Source organism: Muntiacus reevesi, chromosome 4 (genome assembly GCF_963930625.1).
Source record: "Muntiacus reevesi chromosome 4, mMunRee1.1, whole genome shotgun sequence".
NCBI classification, from domain to species: domain Eukaryota; kingdom Metazoa; phylum Chordata; class Mammalia; order Artiodactyla; family Cervidae; genus Muntiacus; species Muntiacus reevesi.
Window position 1 is genome coordinate 74,610,814 of NC_089252.1, and position 21,487 is coordinate 74,632,300.

General features: G+C 52.1%; 1 protein-coding gene across 1 annotated transcript; it reads left to right on the plus strand.

Annotated features, from left to right (window-relative positions):
• Positions 1-718: 718 nt before the first annotated feature.
• POMGNT2 (protein O-linked mannose N-acetylglucosaminyltransferase 2 (beta 1,4-)) lies at positions 719-19,845 on the plus strand. The gene is made up of 2 exons (XM_065933132.1): positions 719-996; positions 17,546-19,845. The coding sequence occupies exon 2, from the start codon at positions 17,650-17,652 to the stop codon at positions 19,390-19,392; it is 1,743 nt and encodes a 580-aa protein (XP_065789204.1). The 5' UTR covers positions 719-996; positions 17,546-17,649; the 3' UTR covers positions 19,393-19,845.
• The last annotated feature ends 1,642 nt before the right edge of the window (positions 19,846-21,487 follow it).

The window sequence follows — 21,487 nt, forward strand, 5'->3', positions numbered from 1 at the left end:
CATGGTCTATAGCCCGCCAGGCTCCTCTGTCCATGGGATTCTCCAGGCAAGAATACTGAAGTAGGTTGCCATGCCCTTCTCCAGGGGATCTTCCCGACCCAGGGATCGAATCCGCGTCTCTTTTGTCTCCTGAATTGGCAGGCGGGTTCTTTACCTGATGCTGGGAAAGACTGAAGACAGGAGGAGACGGGGACAACAGAGGATGAGATGGTTGGATGGTATCACCGACTCGATGGACATGAGTTTGAGCAGGCTCTGGGAGTTGGTGATGGACAGGGAAGCTTGGCGTGCTGCAGTCCATGGGGTCGCAAAGCTTCGGACCGACTGAGCTGAGCACCTGAAAACCGCCCCCTCCCCCAGTATTATATATTTTTTAAAAGCATGTGAACGTATTATTTTGATTTGATAAATGACAATTGCTTGTCGGTTATTTTAGTTTATTATCCGGCCTCCCATAATTGTATAAACTTAACAGCAAGCGACCAGGAGAAGGAAATGGCAGCCCACTCCTGTATTCTTGCCTGGAGAACGTCATGGACAGAGGAGCCTGGGGTCCGTGGGGTCACAAAGAGTCGGACACGACTTACCACTGAACAACACGAAGCGCACCTGCACTTCTCCGGGAGCAAACTACAACTCCCAGGATCCCCCGGGTCGAAGGAGCCGGCACCCATCGGACGCAAACTGCAATTCCCAGAATTCCGCGAGCCAAGGAAGAGGTCCGGCCTCGGGCTGAGGCGGCGGAACCGGCGAGCCTGCGCACGTGCACAGCTGACGCGAGGGGCTCGCCAGCTGGGCAGGCGCACGTAGGGCACCTGCGAGCTGGGCGGCGGTGACGGACCAGACGGCGCGCAGAAGCCTGCGCTCCCTTCCTGGGCCTCCACGGCTCCGAGCAGGCGTCTGGGGCAGCGGCGGGCACGGGTTCGGCCAAAGCCAGCTCCGCGGAGGGCCGGCCTGGAAGCTTCAGCCCCGTGGAGCCCGGGCTGTAGGGTGCAGGTGAGGTGCGCGCGCTCGCGGCGGGCAAGGGTTCCGCGACGCGGCTGCGTTTGGAATTGAAGGAGCTGCCCTGCGACCTCCCCCGGAGGGGTGGAGAGGAGCGGAGGGGGGTTTGCGGCTGGGAGGAGTAATGTGGCTCGGGGCCGAAGGAGGCGCGGGAGGTGGCGAGGGTGAGGGGAGGTGGACCCTCGAGGTCCAGGTACCGCGGGCCCCGGCGTGTCAGCTACAGACCTTTGCTCAGGGCTGGCACCGGCAGCCGGTTCCCACGCCCTTCTGCTTGGGAGATGGTGCGCATGAGGCGCGGGTGGCCGGGAGCCAGGCGAGAAGCGCGGAGGGGGCCTGCCAAGCTCCCAGTGAAGGCAGTACCACGACAGTCCACAAGTGACCCCTGGGCTCCTTGGGGGTTCAGCACGGTGCCCACTGTGTGTCTGGTGATGACAGCCTGGCATCGGCTGCTTGACGGTGCAGAGATAGCCTCAGAAGTAGGGACACAATGGGCTTCAGGCCCCAACTTGTTTGTAGGGGTCCCTCTCCTGATGGATATCCTCTGCTAAGGTCAAGGGCTCTCAGGCCAGAGTCCTGCTAGAGTGGTGGGCAGCTAGAGTTGCCTTTCTTTATGCCTGCCAAGTCTCAGAACCTACTTTTGGAGGAATTGAGAATGGCATGGGCATGGTTATGGGGTGAGCTATCTCATAGGATTTGGTGGCTCAGAGCACAGACAGAACAGGGTTCATTTACCATATATGTTGTGCTACATGTGCAGGGCATTCAAATTTTGGCTCTCATTTACTAAGTGTGCGCCCTTGAGGAAGTCACTTATCCTCTCTGAACCTCTTATTTCTTTGCAAGATGGGGTTGCTGTGAGGATTAAATAAAATAATGCTGTGCAAGTTGGAAGCCCAGTGTCTGGTGCACAGTGAATGTGCAGCAAATATTAGCATTTGCGATTGCTAGCAAACAGAAAATGTTAGCGGTGAGATTGGAACCGAGGTCTGTATCACTGGAATTAGCTGCCCACTCTGACTCTCTTGGATCTTGGAGATCTATTCCCCAGCTCATCCTTCACATTACAAATGAGAAATCTGAGTCCCACTTGCCAGCAGAGCCAGGAAGGAGCACAAGGGAGTCCCCTCTTCCCCAGGGATGGACAGCACATCAGATCCTGAGTCTTGGGCCCTGGGAGGGCGAGGAGAAGCAGAGTGGGGATCCTCAGCAAAGAGGAGGATGGGGTGCTGGTGACTGCAAGTACAGTTCCCCCACACTGTAGCCTGGTGTGTATCCTGGTGGCCTTGATGTGGCAGGTGTCAGAGCATTTTTCAAACTGACCTTCTGGTTGGCAAGTTCTTGCTCTGAGCCTTGTTTTGAAAATACTTAGCAATAACATAGGCTTCTAGTGAATACTGAGCTGACCAGAAAATTAAATTATCAAATGCTCCAATCCCCGAATGTCCTCATTATTCTCAGTTGGTTGTCAATGGATGCTCTTCCCCCAGGCCTATCATCTAGTAGATTTTTTAATTGGATAAAATCATGAACATGAAAGGCAGAGCCCAAAAATGTCACCATAGGCTTTGAAACCAAACTTGGGTTTGAATCCCAGTCTTACCACTTGATAGCTGTGAGACACTGACAGTTCTCCGAACAGTTCTGAGCAGACGTCCTCAAACGTGGAATGAGATTGGTCACACCTGTTATAACACCTGTAACACCTGTTATAGATTTGTAACAGGGAACAAATGAGAGAATTCTTGTCAGGCACTGAGCATTGTTCTTGGCCTGGAGTCAGTGCCAGTGAATGGAAGTTATGGCATTGTTATGGTTAACAATAATTATATAAAAATAATTGTCAGGCACTGTGCTTTGCCTGAGTTCTCTTTGAATTCACAAAACCACCCTATGAAGTCGATATAATTGTCTGTTTTTCAGACTAGGAAATGGAGGCTTGCAGGGTTTAAGAATTGGCCCAGGCGGACACAGAAGAACAAATAGCTACATGATACCACTTAAAGGATGAATATAGAATAGTCAGACTTACAGAAGCAGAGCGTGGAATGGTGGTTGCCAGGGGTTGTAGGGAGGGAAAACCAGATGGTATCAGTGAGAGGGTGTAAAGTTTCAGGTAGACGAGATGGCCGAGTTCTGAGAGCCCTGCTGCATGGCATACAGCTGTGAGCCTGCAGTTCACGATACTGTAGTATATGCTTCAGATTTTGCTTTGAGGGTAGAGCTTATGTTAAGTGTTCTTATCACAAAAACTAGTAAATGAGGGGACAGAGGAAACTTTCGGAGGTGATGGATAGGTTATGGCATAAATTATGGTGATGGTTTCCTGGGTATCTACTTATCGCCATCCTTAGCATGTTGTGTATGTTAATTATGTACACCTTTTTGTGTAGGGAAAAAATTTAAAAGAACAATTGGTGTACGATGATGCAGCTGCTGAGCGTCAGTACCAGAGCTCACATCTTGGCATCTCACTCCGAAACTGCTGCCCTTTACTTCCCCTCCCCTGCTGCTTGGGGTCTTCATGGTTCTAGAAGCCCGCCTTTGACCTGGGGCAGCCTCCAGTGTTACAGCAGGTAGCCTCAGGCCGCTTGGAGAAGAGGCAGGAGCCTGCAGCCTGGCTGAGGGTGCTTCCTGTCTGTGTCTGAGGTTTGCCGAGGCTGGAGGGTGAAGCGTTAGCAAGAGGCAGCCGAAGGGCCCTTTGGGCCCTAGAGGCTCTCATCATGGACCACAGGGCCAGGGAAGGGTGTAATCTGGGTGAGACCCAGAAGCCTGGTTTGGAGAAGTGATCTTGTCTAGAAGCTGGGAAGAATCCCAGAGGCGTGTGCTTCTTCTGGGCCTGACCTCTGCTTTGGCGAGGGAGTTCGCCTGTGAGTTGTGGGTTTGAGGAAAGCCAGCCCCACTGCTTTCATCTCGGCAGCTTGTGAGAGCTCCCACTGCCCCTCAAAACCTTTATAAAGAGTTGGAGCAAATAATTTCTAAGGGCTCTTGCAGCCCTACAAAGTATTGGTGTTGTCATTCTAAATATGTGGGTTAAACCTGTTCGCACAGCCACCAGGGTGGGTGGGATAATTGTCACCCCACTGTGCGCCCCACACCTCCCTCCGGGTGAGAGAATGACCACAGCTCCCTGAGCTACTTGCCTGGCTGGGTGGGGAACAGTTACACACAAGAAGCCTTGTGTTGCTAAGTTACAGTTGAGGGCCTGTGGGTCTTTGTTTCCAGAGCCGTCCACAGCTGCTCTGCCCTTACATGAGGAGAACTCACAGCTCTGCGGTCTTTCCTGCTTTTCCATCACCGACTGTGCCTCTGAGTCTGAATTACTGAGAACCCCAGAGTCAGGCACAGGCTTGAATTCTGGTGCTTCTGCTTGAGCTGCAGGACCTAGAGGAAAGTACTTAACCCCACTAAGCTCTAGGTTTTCATATTAAAAGAAAATGGAGATAATACGAGTACTTGCATTAGAGGGCTTTTGCACTGAGGCTTGAGTGGAAGTGGGCAGAGAAAGGGCTTAGAACATGACCGGCACATAGTAGGTGCACATGAAGCAAGATGGTGGTAGATTAACCTCCACCCCCTGTCCAGAGGCCAGTATGCTCTTCCTGACGTGTTTCAGAAGAGCCATCAAGCCTTCCATGTTTTATTTATTTATTTGGCTGTAGCAGGTCTTCATTGCAGTGTGTGGACTCCCTAGTTTTAGGAGTTAGGCTTGTGGGATCTAGTTCCCTGACCAGGGATTGAACCCGGGCCCTCTGCATGGGGCGTGCAGAGTCTTAGCCACTGGACCAGCAGGGAAGTCCCAGTCTTGCCATGTTGTTTGGTTTCCCAGGTCCTCACCTACATACTCAGGACCCAGGGTCTGTCAGGAAACCACACCTTTCACTCTGCCGGTGGTGACTACCATCAGTAATCTTTTTTTTTTTTTTTAATTTAAAAAAAGTTAATTTTATTTTTGTCTGCACCAGGACTTCATTGCTTTGTGCAGGCTTTCTCTGATTGTGGCGAGTGGGGGCTATTCTTCGTTGTGGGTTCTAATTGTGGTTTCTTCTCTTGTCATGCAGGCTTTAGTACTTGCGGCATGTGGGCTCGTAGTTGCAGTTCAAAGGCCCTAGAACACAGACTCAGTAGCTGAGGCACATGGGCTTAATTGCTCCGTGGCATCTGGGATCTTCCTGGACCAGGGATCAAACCCGTGACCCCTGCGTTGGCAGGCAGATTCTTATCCCCTGTACCACCAGGGAAGTCCCATCAGTACAGTCTTAATGCTAAGAGTTGTCTCTTTTCTCCACTTTGAAAAGCATAACAGAGGGCCCTTTCCTGGCTGGGCAGTGGGTACTCAGCCCTGGGCTAGGCTTCAGGGAGGGGTTGGGGATCTGGTCTGCTGCATTGCCACTGTCACTGTTGTTCCCAGAACAGACCTTTGGGTCCGGTTGTTTTAGACACACCCGGTGACAAAGAACACCCTGGGGACCTTCAGTAGTGGGGGTTTGTGGCAGGAATCATGGCACATCCTGGGGGACTTCAGGAGTTATCAGGGTGAGGCTGGGTCCCAGAGCTCCCAAGAGGAGTGACAGTGGCCACTGTTAGGAGCCAGAGAAGCAGTCCAGCCTTGCTCCCTTCAGGAATCCATTTCTCAGGAGACTGACCTTCTCCCTGTGGGCCTGCAGGTGTGGGCATCTGATACAAGCACCACCGCCTGATCTGACTTCTCGGGCATCTCCAGTGGTGGCTGCTTTAGGCCTAGCCTTCTCTCTCATAGATTTAGCTGTGGCCTAGAGAACTGGGCTGGTTTGGTTTTGTTTTGCCACTCAGCATTATAAGTGATGTGGCTTGTGTGGGAAGGTGTGAGCTGGGGAAACTTTTCTCAAAGTGGGGCTTAGAGTAGGGCAGCCTTCTCAGTCAGCCCCGGGAACATAGGCGTATGCATCATTTCGCAGAGGCTGGGGAAAGGATTTACTAGCCTCTGTGAGGAGGAGGGCTCTCCTTGGTGGTTTACCCTGGGTTGGACAGAAATGCCCTGCTGGGTATTTAGAAGCTGGGATTGCAGAATTGTGGAATGTTACAGAAATCTCAGAGGTCTTCCTGAAATTGAGTTCACACTAGAGTCACCTGGAAGCTTTATTAAAAACATGGGTTCCTGGGTTCCCTCAGGGATTCTGGTTTAGCAGGTCTGGAGGGGCCCCAGATTTTGCATTTCTCACATCCCGGGTGATGCTAAGACTGCCTTGGGGGACCCCGTGTCCACCTCACAGGTTGACCTTGATTTTCCAGACTGCTTCCTGGCAGGGCAGGGGCTCACTACAGTCGCTGATTCCTCTGTGTTAGAACAGCTCTAAGCCTTAGAGAAGTCCTCTTCCTGTCTCCCATGCTGAAATCCCCCGTGACTTCCTTCTGCAGGCCTTACTTCAGGGCCCTGGTGGCCCTCGCAGCCATGCTAGGGGCAGAGTGGCAGCTGGGACCACATGTCCATTCTTCAGCCTGGGTGGCATGTGTCACCAGCATGCATGTGTGACCACTCTGTTAAAGAGGGGTGCAGCCCCCCTCTGCAGCAGCCTCACTCTTCCTGCTCTGCCCCTCAGCGTTTGAAGATCGCCCAAGGTTCAGGGGCTTCTTTTCCCCGAGGAAGAGGGCCCTACTCCTCCTTGCATCCTACACAGAATGGGGTTTCTGCATCTTTCCTGATCCTGGCTGCCCCACTGGGAGAATCCCAGAAGCACGTGTATAGAATAGTTTCATATCAACAATTAGGCGCATAGACTTTGATTCCTGCCAAAGGTGTATATTTAAAGTCTAATCATGAAGAAACACCAAACAAGCCCAAATTGAACATACCAGAAAGTATCCGACTCTGTTAAAAACTGTAGAGGCCATGAAAGTCTGAGAGGCTCTCCAGATTAGGGGAGCTGAGTGAGACATGCTGCCTGGCCGCCAGGCTCTGCCTTGGCTTGGATTGTGGGCCACAGTATGGAGACCACGAATTACTAACAGTATTGTATCAATATTAATTCCCAATTTTGTGTAATACGAGAGAATGTTCTCATTCTTAAGAGACAGATGATGAAGTGGCAGGGACTAAAGGGGCAAGATGTCTCTGGCTTATTTTTAAAAGGTTCAGAAAAAGAGAAAATGGTAAAATGAATGTGTCAGATTAGCAGTTGTTGGTAAGGGTAAGGATGTAGGAGAGTTCTTTGTACTATACACACAGTTTTTTGTTTTTTTTTTTTAATAAGTCTGGGATTATTTCCAGATAAAAAGAAGGAAAGCAGGTAATGAAAGCAGGTAACAGAGATGATGTTGTAGCCAGCCCGCCTTCATTAGTCTCATCGCTGCTTCCTGCGTGATGTTGGGCAGGTCTCTGGGCTTCGGTTCTACCATCTATAAAATGAAGATCATCATGTAAAGTGGAGAACCCGACACCTCATGATTGGCCAGTAGATGTCGGCTCTGATGTGGTGGTGGTGGTAATGATGCAAGGAAGGAGATGAGGGTGACGTCTTGGTGATGAGGCCAAAGGAGAACCCTCGCTGAGGCCTCTCGCCTCCTTATCGCTCGCTCACGCTGGGCTCCAGGCTCCCCTAGTGTTTGGCAGGGACTGCTGTGACCTCGACACCACCTGGGTTCCCCCTGCAGCGGCCTCACAAGTGATCACTTGCGCCCGGGGGGCTCCGCTGGTGAAACGCACGTCTCCTGACGCTGCCCACTCCGTGCCTGTCTGTAACACACTGCCCTTTCAGCTGCATGTGGCTTCGGGCCTCCCTGGGGTGGGAGAGGAGCCCACAGCTGAGTGACCTCATGGCTTGCTGGTGGGCAGATGTGAGACCTGGGCGCAGCGGTGTCTGCTGTGGACGGAGGTTTGCTGTAGTCATTGCCAGCAGGGAAGTGTGGACACCTAACGGGGCAGTCATGTTAACCCCCATGACCACAAAAACACCTTTGAAACCTTGCTCAAAACTCCCCCACCCTTCAGGTTGCTTCCGTGGATAGCCTCAGGTCCAGCCAGGACCATGTCCTGTCACGCGCGCTTCTCCCTCCTCCTCGGTGGACGTTTTACGCCGCTTGTAGCGCGTGGCCTTCTGACCCTCTTGATGCAGTCAGCCGTGCGGGCATGCTCTGAGCATCGCAGCAGCCACCCACTCGATTCTCTCTTCCTGCTTCATCCCTGTTGGTGACATTCCTGTTTCATCCCTCTTATGCCAGAAAGGGCCAACACAGGGGGCTCTAACTTGCAAGTGACCCGTGGGTGCGAAGCAAAAGCCGGATGGTGTCACAGCAAGTTGTTCGAGCAAGGGTCCCTGTGTTGGCGGTAGGTGGGACTCACCTCCACCTGTTCAGCTGCCCCGCCTGCGCTGAGTGCCGTGGGGCCTTGGCCGTCCTCGGCAAAGCTTGCCTTTGCCCGTCGTGCCAGAGCAACACAGACTGGAACTCTCTTGCTCCACCCACAGCTCCACCGGTCCACCCTGGGAGTTCCGTCCTGTTTTATTAATAAGAATGAAAAGTCACTGTGTTTAGCTGTTGATAGAGGGTGAACAGCGGCATCTTTGCCTTTCTTTACTCTTTATACTAAACCGAGGAGTTATTATCCATGTTTAGTTTTTGGTCAAAGCATGTGAACTTGTAACTAAATGTTAAAGATGCCCGATCACTTAAATATTAGGTTTTACAAGGAGTACTCAGAGGCTGCCAACGTTTGGCCAAAATGTCAATGCTTTTGGCAGAAACCCTGATGTCTTATCAGTGTTTGTTCAGGTTTGTCCGTAGCATTGATGGAGATCTAAGTTTGGACCCCACATAAACATGATGTGAGGAGTAGCAGTTCCACGTTCTGCTTCTGGTAACCATAACTAGGAGGGGGAAGGAGCAGGGAGAGCTCACTCTGAGGGCGTTTGAGTTTTTGGGACTTGTGTGCTGTTCACGACCTGGCGATGTGTGAGATGCATCTGTGCGGGACAGAAGCTTCCATTGTTCAGCACCAGTGATTCAGGCTGCATTTAGGGTAAAAGCATACTTTTCAATAATTGACAAGAACTCTCTGATCTTTCAATTGAGGGTATGAACAACCTGTTAAAATTGTTGTACTATTAATAGAAAATCTTCTTTAGACACTATCGCCAGCCGTTGTCTTGGCCTGGCTCTGCCAGTCTTCTGAGCCTGGGTCTGGTGGGTGCTGGCAGTCCTAGCCTCCTGGCCCTGCTCCTGGGAGAGTGACCAGTGACCAGTGGCTGGTCCTGGCAGTTGGGAACCCAGTACAGCTGGCCAGGTCAGCAGCAGAGGGCTTATTTAAGACCAGAGCTTACATCCTGGGGCTCGTTATACCGGCAACAAGGCCAACAACCCCAGTCCTTGGACCTGTCTGTCATCTTCACTCAAGTGGAATAGTGGCCAGAAATTACAGACTAGGACATTTCCCATTTTAAATGGATTTCTGGCTTTTCTAGAAGACCAGAAAAGTAGTATTACGGACTGAATTGTGTCCTTGGAAATTCATAATCAAAGCCCTGACCCCCAGTGTGACTGTATTTAGAGATAGGACCTTTATGGAGGTAATTAAGGTAGGTCAGACGGTAAAGAATCTGCCTGCAATGTTTGAGACCCAGGTTCGATCCTTGGCTCGGGAAGATCCCCTGGAAAAGGCAATGGCAACCCATTCCAGTTTTCTTGCCTGAGGGATTCCATGGACAGAGGAGCATGGTCAGAAGGGTGGGGCCTTAATCTAATGGGACTGGTGTCCCACTAACAAGGAGAGACACCAGAGACCTCTCTCCCCTCAGTGCACACAGGAGGTCACCTGAGGACACAGTGAGAAGGTCGCCATCTGCAAGCCCGGGAGAGAGGCCTGAGGAGAAACCAAACGTGTTGACCCCTTGATCTGGGACTTCTAGCCTCAAGAACTGTGTGAAGAGAAGTGTCTGTTGTTTAGATCACCCAATCTGCAGTACTTGGTTATGGCAGCTGGAGCGGACTAATACGACAGGTACCGCCAGGCCAGTGTACTGCCAGGCCCCCGTCAGCTTGAACTTTAATCTGGGTGTTTGGTCTCGGGGCACACTGCCCAGAGACCATTGGTTCTTGGCCTCAGTAAGCCTGTGAATTTGCGCCCTCTGCTCCAGGCCTGGAATTTCTGGGGCGCTTAGTCCTTATCAGATGCCAGGACCCTTGTGAACGGCTTTTCTGTGCCCGGGTCTGGAGCCGGGCAGGGCCCCCAGGAGTGGAGCGGCACCCAGGGCTAGGTGAGCAGCCTTGGCTGGGAGCCCCCGTAGTAGGGACCCTCCAGGTCTCACTGTGTCTGCAGGCGTGGCAGGGGCACCAGCACCTTCCCGCAGCGCTTCCCGGAGAGGTGGGATCCCGGAGAGGTGGGATCACACCGTCTCTAAGAATCTGATAATCCTTATCTGGTCCAGGAACTGAGGGAAGCAGTTTGGTGGGGGTGAATTGGCGGTGTCCTCTGTCTGCCTCAGTTTCTAGAGGGCTGTTTTCAGCATGTTTTAAATTTCATTTCTTTTTTACTCCCTTTCTTTTGAAAAGTATTTTATTTTTCTTTTTTCTTTTTTTAGTTTGAATCTATTCTTCTAGTGATTGACTTGTCAGCAAAATTAAAGAAAAAAAATTAGGTAAACGTCTTATATCTACCCAACTTGATATATTTTTGGTGAAAATATTCGAACACTGAAAACCTACCATTGAAAAACGTTCTTGCTGCATATCATTCTTGGTCCTGGCTGAGCCACTAGACTCTTGGTGCCGCATACCCGCTGGTCCTAAATGCAGTGCCCGAGGGAGAGGAGGCCCCCCCCCAGTGCTGCCCCAAGAGAGGAGCGCAGCGGCCGGCGGCCGGCCTGCTCGGGTGTCGGCTGTGCCACACAGGTAGTTACGTCAGCTCAGGGCCGGGCCTGCCCACATCTGACTGAGCCTGTCGTCAGGAGAGTGAAGGAAGGAGTCTAAGGACCTGCCTCTTGAATGATTCAAGGGCGCAGCTTTCCACCATGGCCCCGCCTCCAGGCTTCAGGAGGGGTTTCCTCTGGGGATCTTCTCAGAGCTTGCCCCCTTGCTGGAAGACGAGTGCTCTGGGCAAGGGCCCTTTGTAAGCTTGAGGCCTTGTTCTGTCTTAGCAGGGCTGTCCTCCCCTGCCTTCTCCCCTTGCCCCTCACCTCTTCTCAGAGACGGTCCACTGCTCCAGGGCAGGCTTTCTGGGGGACGGAGTGACTTGACAGGTGACTTGAGACAAGAGTGGTCTGCTCATCAGTGACAGGCTCTTTCCCTCCCGGGACCCCCAGCCTAGACAGGTGTGCTGAAGACAACACCATCCAAGCTATGGATTTGTTGTGTTGTTGTTCAGTCGCTAAGTCATGTCTGACTCTTTGCAACCCCATTGAATGCAGCACTCCCAAGCCTCCCTGTCCCTCACTATCTTCCGGAGTTTGCCCAAGTTAATGTCCATTGACTCAATGATGCTATCCAGCTATCTGATGCTCTGCCACCCTCTTCTCCTTTTTGCCTTCAATTTTTCCTAGCATGAGGGTCTTTTCCAGTGAGTCGGCTGTTCACATCAGGTGGCCAAAGTATTGCAGCTGCAGCGTCAGCCCTTCCAGTGAGTGTTTAGGGTTGATTTCCATTAGGATTGACTGGTTTGATCTCCTTGCAGTCCAACGGACTCTCAAGAGTCTTCTTTAGCACACCTTAAAAGTCCAAGAAGGACTGTCTCTTCCATTCAAATTTATTTCCAAACAACTCAGCTCTAGTCAGCCCTCTGCCCCGCAATCAGAGAAGGTGTCTTGGAGGCCAACTCAGGCCTCTTTTATTTGCCTCTGTAACAGGACTCCACGGGGGAAGGCCACAGCGACCCTGCCCTCCTCTTCCAGCAGCCTGTACGATCTGGAAAAGCTATATCTCCCAGCCAGCAGACAGGACTGGGGAGAACCTTGGCTTCTTTAGAATCAGGGATCTGATTAATGTCCCTTTTGCCTCCATCTGTTCTCTTTTGAAAACATTTCTGAGGGTTTTGCCCGATCCTTCTGCTCTGGCGTTTGCAGGCTGCTGCCGTGCAGCGGAGAGTGGACAGACGGGGGAGCCTGGGGGACAGGCTGCGAGGACTTTACAGTGAGCAGCGATGGCCCTAGTTCTTGTTGGCATTCTCGCTACCACACTGCGGCTGTTTCACAGCAGGGAAAAATGCAAGGGCGGCCCTCCATCTGTCTCCACAGGGGCAAAATGCAATAGTATTCTGTGTTAATTAACATTCCCCAGAAGCAGATCCTCAGACAGGGATTCAAGTGCAGGTAGATTATTTGCGCTTGATCGCAGCATGCATGAACAGGGGAGTGGGGAAGAGAGACAGGGCAGGGGAGGAGGCCAGTTCCCACTGCGGGCAGCTCTGTAATCCACTTCATCTGTTAGGGAACTCTGGGAGCCCGTGGAGAGTATGGCTCAGGGCCGTCTCACCTGGGGAGGATGGGATTGGGGGGTTTACGTGACTGACCCCATCAGGTGTTGGTGCAAGCCGCCTGGCCTGTAACTGGTAAAGTGGTAAAAACTTAGGCAGTCTGACCCTCAGGGCTCCATGCTTTATCCACCACACTACTTATCAGAAAATGTCCTGTCCATTCCCAGCAAACCTTCCACCCCATTTTCCTTCTCGGAAAGGTCTCTCACGGGAAAGCCTGACGTGTCCATGAGAGGTCCACGTAGGCCACTCTGTATTTGTCCTGCCTTCGGTCAGTACCATTGTGGGCAGGGCCTGAGGGTGGGTGGAGGACGTAGCATCTGATTAGAAACAGTCCTTCCCACTCCCCAGGCTCTGGGGTGGTCTCTGCCTGGTTGCCTTTTAGCCCCACAAGGCCCTGTGTTTGCTGGTTCCCATAAGCTTTGCCCCAAGGCCCCCAAGCTCAGTGACTTGACTGGGATTGGCTGTGGCACACACAGCCCCCTTGTCCTCCTTCCTGCCCGTGGCCCCTTCCCCACATCCCCACCCGCTGCCAAGCCTGCCTTTTCCTGCAGGGGAGGGCCAGGAAGCAGAATGCTCACCAGAGACGCTGTGAGTACCCGGGGGCCATGCTGCCTGCTCAGCTTGGAGGTGGTCTTACTTTCCTCATTTCCTGGGAGTCTTGCTTTCTGATATTCCCTGGGTGTGTCTGTTTTGGCTTTAGCTGCTGTTGGAAGCTGTTCTTGTCTGTGATCGGCAAAACATGCATCAGCTTGTGCTACACCCATCTGCCTCCCGTCTCGCCAGACACAGCTTTTTGAGTATTAATTTATTACTCACCCACTTTCCAGTATTCTGTCATTTTGTAATAGTGATTTTATTTTATTCTTTATGTTATGGTTTCATTTTAAACTTTTACTACGCAAAAAGTCAGACAAACTCAAAAGAGAAGCAAAAGAAGACCCCATCATCATCTTTAACTACCAATATCCGTGTTTCACCTGTCTCCATGCCTTTTTTGCTGGAGTATTTTAGAACAAACCACATGCTTGTTGTTTTACATATAAATACTTATGTTCTCTTGTTTCTGGGCTACCCTGATAGCTCCATTGGTAAAGAATCCACCTGCAATGCAGGGGACCCTGGTTCAATTCCTGGGTTGGGAATATCCGCTGGAGAAGGGATAGGCTAACCCCTCCAGTATTCTTAGGCTTCCCTTGTGGCTCAGCTGGTAAAGAATCAGCCTGCAATGCTGGAGACTTGGGTTCAATCCCTGGGTTGGGAAGATCCCCTGAAGAAGGGAAAGGCTACCCACTCCAGTATTCTGGCCTGGAGAATTCCGTGGACTGTATAGTCCACAAGGTCACAAAGAGTTGGACACAACTGAGTGACCTTCAACTCACTTCTCTTGTTTATTATCTAATTTTTAATAACTTTTTATTTTGAAATAGTTTGAGACTTACAGAAAAGTTACAAAACACCTCACTCAGCTTCCCCCGATGTTAACCTCTTACACAGCCACGGTGTGATTGTCAAAACTAGGGAATGAACACGTCTCTGACGCTGAACCATGAACCTTACTCAGATTCTGCTAGTTGTCCTGTTGATGTCCTTCTTCTGGCCCAGGAGCCCACACGTCTCCTCACTCTCCTCCAGTCTGGGACCCCCTCAGTCTTCCCCTCTCTTCTATGACTGTTAACTCTTGCAGGGGTCCTGATCAGGTATTTTGTATATCTTTCAACTTGGGTTTTATGTTTTCTTTGTTAACTAATCTTAACAGCTAACTAACATTAACTAATCTTAGTATTAACTAAAATTAATATTAACTAAAATTAACAGACCATCTTCAGAGCCAGAACGGGAACTAGAGCCAAGTTTTCCGCATTTAGAAATACAGATTGAAGTTATGTTATTTGGGGCAGGAAGGCTCCAGAAATGAGGTACCCTCCTCAGCGCATTATATTAAGGGGTACACAGAGTCAGTATTGTTATTATTGGTGATGTTAATGGTGATTATTTGGTTCAGACGATGTCTGCCAAGCTTCTCTGCTGTAAAATGTCTGTTTTTACTTTTGTGATTAATATGTATCTCATAGGGAGATGCTTAGAGACGGTGCAGATTTCCTGTTTCTCACCATACTTTCAGCCCCTAATTTTAGCATCCATCAGTGAATCTTGCCTGAAACAGATACTGCTATGATATTTGCCAACTGGTGATGTTTTATTTCCATTATTGTGTCTACATTTATTAATTGGCATTCTAATGTAAGATCTGTGTCTTCTCCCCTATTTATTCAATTATCTATTCATATCAATATTGACTCATGGGTATTTTATTCTATGGGTTATATAATCCATTACTATTGCTTTTTAACTTTGTTACTCAGATTGTCCCAGATTCAGCCATTGGGAGTTCCTTCAGTTTGGATCCTGGGTCTTTTGGACATGTTCCCATCATTTTTTTTGAGAACGTCCTTACATTCTGGCACTATAAGGTATTCTAAGCTCATCCTGTAATTTTCCTTTCCCGGCCCTGGAAGCAGTTATTTCTCCAAGGAGCCCTGGTTCCTTTTAGTGAAGAATGCTGTTTAGAAATCAAAATCCGAGTGCTGACTGTGCTCATCCCCCTCCCCCACTGGCCAGAGCCAGGAGTCCCACGTGTTTGGAAAGATACATGCGTCCCAGCTGTTCTTCCTGCTGGAGTTGCCACCTGTCATTCAGTCATGACTCTCTTTTCAGCTCCCTGGCCCAGATCTGAGCTGAGGCTCTCAGGATGGTCTCACCAACCCCCGGTGAGACACCTTGCCTTCCCCGACTTTGCATTATCTTCTTAAACTCCTCTTGTCCTTGCCTTTACTTCCTCAATCCTTTTCCTCTCCCCATGCCAAGGATGAGTTAACTGTCTGTCCTCTTGGCCTCTTTCTGACTCCTGGTTTCTCTTTTTACTTCCTAGAGATGTCAAAACTCCAGCTGCAGTCATGTTTCACTGGGTACATAGGTTTTCTGTCTCGAGCAGCCTTGATAGTACAGTCTATCTATCTATCTATCTTTGTATATATATACCACAGTGGTGGTAAGGATAGTGGCAGGACCATGGGACACTGGTCAGAAATTGTCAAGTATCAGCAACTTAACATGGTTCAACCTAATAGCAAAGTAGTTCTTGGCTGGTGAGGCTGGGTGGAGAATTTCTAGATGGGGACACATATATTTGGAAAAGTATATGCAACATTATTATTTTGCATATACAGATATAAATATAAAATACTAACTTCAGAAAAAGTAGAAGTTGGACTTCCCTGGCAATCCAAAAGTTATAATTCCACACATCCACTGCAGAGGGCACAGGTTAGATAGATCCTGCATGCTGCATGACATGGCCAAAAAGTAAAAAAAATTAAAGAAGTAGAAGTTGATGAAATCCTGTTGTCTTGGGGAGCAGATATTATAGAAGAGTCTTGTGCATGAGAGATTCTTGGCAGAAGATGTTGCTGCACTTTACGGATCAGTTTGAGGCATGAAAGAGGTTTTCTTTATTATTAGTGGGTACATGGCCTTGAAAAGACTGAGAAACACTGATGCTTCCGCAGATTTCTCGGCTGCAGGGTTTCTGGGCTCTTAGAGGCCCTGCCCTGGAGATGAACAGGGCTGACTGCAGGCGCAGTCAGAAGCCAGCTAAGCAGGCGCCACTCTTCTCACCCTGTGGCTGGTATCAGGCGTCACCCATGCTGTTTCCATGAGGACTGAACAGTCCCATTTTTCGGCTGTCTGAACAGTCCTGGGCCTCAGAGCAGGTATGATGCCCTTCCCAGTAGCGGGGGGAAATGGGAGCAAATGCCTGCAGCCCAGCCAGGCTTCTCTGTAGGCAAAGAGTATGTGGGACAGGAAGTTTAACCTTTCAGAGGTGTTGCCTCCATATACAGAACCCTTGTCAGTGGTAAGACTCAGACACAGTTCTCTTACTGGACCAGTGAAGGGCAAGTTTCTACCCATCTTTTCATGGAGACATAAAAACCAGCAGGCATGATTGCCAAATAGGAAATCCCTGTGCATGTGTCCCAGATGGGGCATAACAGGGGTCCTGGTGTGCAGCCTGGGCCCGGCGCTCACAGGCCTCTCATCCCATTTCTGCCCATGGTAAGGTGGAGTCCTTCCCTGGCAGTACCAGGGAGGTTGGGCCCCTAATGGGGGTTTTCCTCGCAGCTTCTTACAACGCAGCAGTTAGCTTTCTTTGCAGCAGTGTTTCATAACAAACAGCTCCAGAATTTCATTGACATATGATAAGAAGCATCTGTTCAGCTCAGATGTCTCTGTGTTGCCCGGGCTTGGGTGGGTTTGCCTGGTGGTTCTTACGATCCTCGCTCACTTACACATCTGGGGGTCAGCCGAGCCACACCCGGCATGGCTGCAACAGCTGTGCTCCCCACATAGCTCTCTCTCCCGGGACCAGCAAGTTCGGCCTATCACATTCTTCTCACAGCAACATCCTAGGTATAAAGAGGGCAAAGACAGTCACACAAGCACCTTTCAAGCCCCTGAATATGTTGTCTGTTGACACCTCATTGGCCAAAGCAAGTTATGTGGCCAGGCGCAGGGATCTGTACTTCCCCATGGAGGCAGCAGGGGAGGGAAGTGGGTGAACATTTTAGAACAAGGGTCTAGCCTACCAGGGGGATTCCTGTATCCACCTGCAATACAGGAGACCCTAGTTCAATTCCTGGGTTTGGAAGATCCCCTGGAAAAGCGATAGGCTACCCACTCCAGTCTTCTTGGGCTTCCCTGGTGGCTCAGATGGTAAAGAATCCGTCTGCAATGCAGGAGACCTGGGTTCCACCCCGGGGGTGGGAAGCTCCCCTGGAGGAGGGCATGGCAACCCACTCCAGTATTCTTGCCTGCAGAATCCCCATGGACTGAGGAGCCTGGCAGGCTCTAGTCCATGGGGTCACAAAGAGTCGGACACGACTGAGTGACTAAGCACGTTTAGCCTACAGATCTTCAAGTGTGCAAAACGGTGCAAGCATCCAGTGCCGCAGCGGAGGCCAGCACGGCGCCTGGCACCGGGCGGGTGCTCGGGGTGACTGGAGACACACCATGCAGACACGTTTTCCTTTTCCTTCTCTCCTCCCGCAGGCCTCTGCCGGTCCTCCGGGAGCCCGCAGGGATGGGTAAAGCTGGCCAGGCTCGAGCTGCTTCCCCGGGGCCGTCGTCTCCCTAGGGCCCCAGGCGGCGCTAGGATGCACCTGTCTGCCGTGCTCAACGCCCTGCTGGTGTCGGTGCTGGCGGCCGTGCTCTGGAAACACGTGCGGCTGCGTGAGCATGCGGCCTCCCTGGAGGAGGAGCTGGCAGTCGGGCGCCGGGCCGCCGACCCCGCCCCCGCGCTGCGGATCGACTACCCCAAGGCGCTGCAGATCCTGACCGAGGGCGGCACGCACATGGTGTGCACCGGCCGCACGCACACCGACCGCCTCTGCCGCTTCAAGTGGCTCTGCTACTCCAGCGAGGCGGAGGAGTTCATCTTCTTCCACGGCAACGCCTCCGTGATGCTGCCCAGCCTGGGCTCGCGGCGCTTCCAGCCGGCCCTGCTCGACCTGTCCACCGTGGAGGACCACAACACGCAGTACTTCAACTTCGTGGAGCTGCCGGCCGCCGCCCTGCGCTTCATGCCCAAGCCCGTGTTTGTGCCGGACGTGGCCCTCATCGCCAACCGCTTCAACCCCGACAACCTGATGCACGTCTTCCACGACGACCTGCTGCCCCTCTTCTACACCCTTCGGCAGTTCCCCGGCCTGGCCCGCGAGGCCCGGCTCTTCTTCATGGAGGGCTGGGGAGAGGGTGCCCACTTCGACCTCTACAAGCTGCTCAGCCCCAAGCAGCCCCTCCTGCGGGAGCAGCTGAAGGCCCTGGGCCGGCTGCTCTGTTTCTCCCATGCCTTTGTGGGCCTCTCCAAGGTCACCACCTGGTACCAGTACGGCTTCGTCCAGCCCCAGGGCCCGAAGGCCAACATCCTGGTCTCCGGCAACGAGATCCGACAGTTCGCGCGGTTCCTGATGGAAAAGCTGAACGTGAGCCAGGCGGGGCCCCCCCTGGGCGAGGAGTACATCCTGGTGTTCAGCCGCACCCAGAACAGACTCATCCTGAATGAGGCAGAGCTGCTGCTGGCCCTGGCCCAGGAGTTCCAGATGAAGACAGTGACGGTGTCCCTGGAAGACCACGCCTTTGCAGACGTGGTGCGGCTGGTCAGCAATGCCTCCATGCTGGTCAGCATGCACGGGGCCCAGCTGGTCACGGCCCTGTTCCTGCCCCGCGGGGCAGCCGTCGTGGAGCTCTTCCCCTATGCTGTCAACCCTGACCACTACACCCCTTATAAGACACTGGCCACACTGCCCGGCATGGACCTCCAGTATATAGCCTGGCAGAACACGATGCCAGAGAACACGGTCACGCATCCTGAGCGGCCCTGGGACCAGGGGGGCATCGCCCACCTAGACAGGGCCGAGCAGGCCCGGATCCTGCAAAGCCGGGAGGTCCCCCGGCACCTCTGTTGCCGGAACCCCGAGTGGCTCTTCCGAATCTACCAGGACACCAAGGTGGACATCCCATCGCTCATCCAAACAATACGGCGCATGGTGAAGGGCCATCCAGGGCCAAGGAAGCAGAAGTGGACGGTCAGCCTGTATCCCGGCAAGGTGCGGGAGGCCCGGTGCCAGGCGTCGGTGCAGGGCGCCTCCGAGGCCCGCCTGTCCGTCTCCTGGCAGATCCCGTGGAACCTCAAGTACCTGAAGGTGAGGGAGGTGAAGTACGAGGTGTGGCTCCAGGAGCAGGGGGAGAACACCTACGTGCCTTACATGCTGGCCTTGCAGAACCACACCTTCACGGAGAACATCAAGCCCTTCACTACCTACCTGGTGTGGATCCGCTGTATCTTCAACAAGACCCTGCTGGGACCCTTTGCAGATGTGCTGGTATGCAGCACGTAGTGAGCAGCCTGGTCAGGCCTCCTGGGGTGGGGGCTACTCGCTTGGAGACCCTGGGCCTGCCAGCCCCCCCGGGTGGCTTCTGGGAATTATTTATTTATTGAGCAGACCTCTGTCTCTGGGTCATCTCACTGCATCTGAGGTGATGGGGTTCTCAGAGTGCCTCTTTGCAGAAGTGCGATGGGGCCTCCCCACCCTCTTCTCCCATCCTGAACATCCATACCCTGGAGAAGGCCTGAGTGGGGAGGAGAGAGTAAGGATCCCATAGAACCTCTTTGGCTGAGTGATCATCCTGTTCCTCATGAGGTCTTTCTGGTTTGTGTCGGGTTTCTGGAAACTGCTGCTAAGTTTGGCTGTTTGGGTGGGTGTGGATGTACATCAGCTTCCATCGTCATGAAACTCATCTGTAGCCCCACCAAGGGTATGTTTGGAACATTCATTAAATGATTATAAAAATCTTGGTCAAGTGTCTTAATGGTCGGTGGGAAGAGGGTCCAGCAGCCAGTACGCAGATGCCGTCTCATCCTGACTGTCAGCCGGGGAGCCGTGGCAGGGGGGTGGCGTCGAGGCCCGGGAAGCCAGGCCGGCTGGCTGCCTACCATCCTCATGCGGAACGGGTGCCCCTCTTCCGTCTGTGGGGGATGAAAGTCTGGAAGCAGGTGAGGAGGAGGCTGTGAGGAGGAGAAGCAGCGTCTGCCCGGGTCTGGTTAGGCTTCCCTAGACATCCAGACACAGCAGACCGTGGGAGACACACCCGTGTGGGAGTCACCTAGGGGGACGTAGCACAGGTCGGCATGACTGCACCTCGTGACTTCTCCCACAGGAGTCGTCCGCACACCGGCTCAGGGGCCGTTCTCTTCCCCAAGTGACTGCTCAGGGGCGAGGAGGTGACACCCGCATCGGTAGTTGTGGGGGCTGCTTTGGCTTAGGAGCCCCACAGGAGCCGTTATCTTTTTTATATACATGTGTTTTCTGGAGGGATGTATTTCTCATATTGTTTATTTGGCTGCGTTGGGTCTTAGTTGTGGCATGTGAGATCTAGTTCCCCGACCAGAGATCGAACCCAGGCCCCATGCTTTGGGAGGTGGAGCCTTAGTCACGGGGCCACCAGGGAGGTGCCTGTTATCTTCTCAACAGCCAACAGGCAAGTTCCCAGGCTCCCTCAAGGAACCTGCCCGGTCATAGGAGCCATCGCACTCGGGGAGGCCTCAGCTGCGGTGTCCTAACAGTTCATTAGTTCACCTAGGGTCCTTCAGTCCAGATCAGAGGTCATTTTTAACCATCCACAGTTTGGCTGAATATCCCCGCTAACATTGAGCCTTTATATAGCTTTCATGGGAAGAGAGCTGGAAAATTAACTCAAGACCAAATTTGTCCTTGGGAAAGGAGAAAGAGTTTTAGCCTTTTCTTCACAGGGAGACAGCGGTGCAGACCTGACTCCTGTGGAGGAGAGAAGGAAAGGGGGCCTTGGGCGGTAGCTTGGTTGTAAGAGTTGCGCCAGGCTCGCCAGGAGTCCCTGGCAGGAGGCAAAGCTGTGGGTTAGGTGAGTATGCTGGTCACTGACTGAAGGGTCCTTCGTCTGTAGGGTGAGGATCATAGGCTGGGGTGGTTTGTAAGGCATTCAGGAAATCATCTGTGTAAACCTTTAGCATCACCCTGGATGTCTGATATATTATTACAAGTTCAGAATCCCATTCCCAAACCCTGGAGAGCAGATGTGATTCCAAATCTGAATTTAAAAAAAACAAACACATCAATTTATTTGGGTCTGTGCTGGGTCTTAGGTGTGGCATGTGGGATCTTTAGTTGTGCCATCTGGCAAGCAAACTCTTAGTTGTATATGGAATCTAGTTCCCGACCGGGGATAGAACCTGGGTCCCCTGCATGGGGAGTGTGGAATCTATGCCATTGGACCATTAGGGAAGTCTCTCCAAATTCTGAATTCCAGTAACCAAAAACACTGGCATGTCTGCACTGAAATGGATATATATTCATGCTGAGTGGGACATGAGTTTTGGCACCAAAAATGAAAAGGCTTTTGGTTTTCAGAGCCTGGGGGTTGTTGGGATTCTGTCTGGAAGGTTGTTGAGTCATCCTC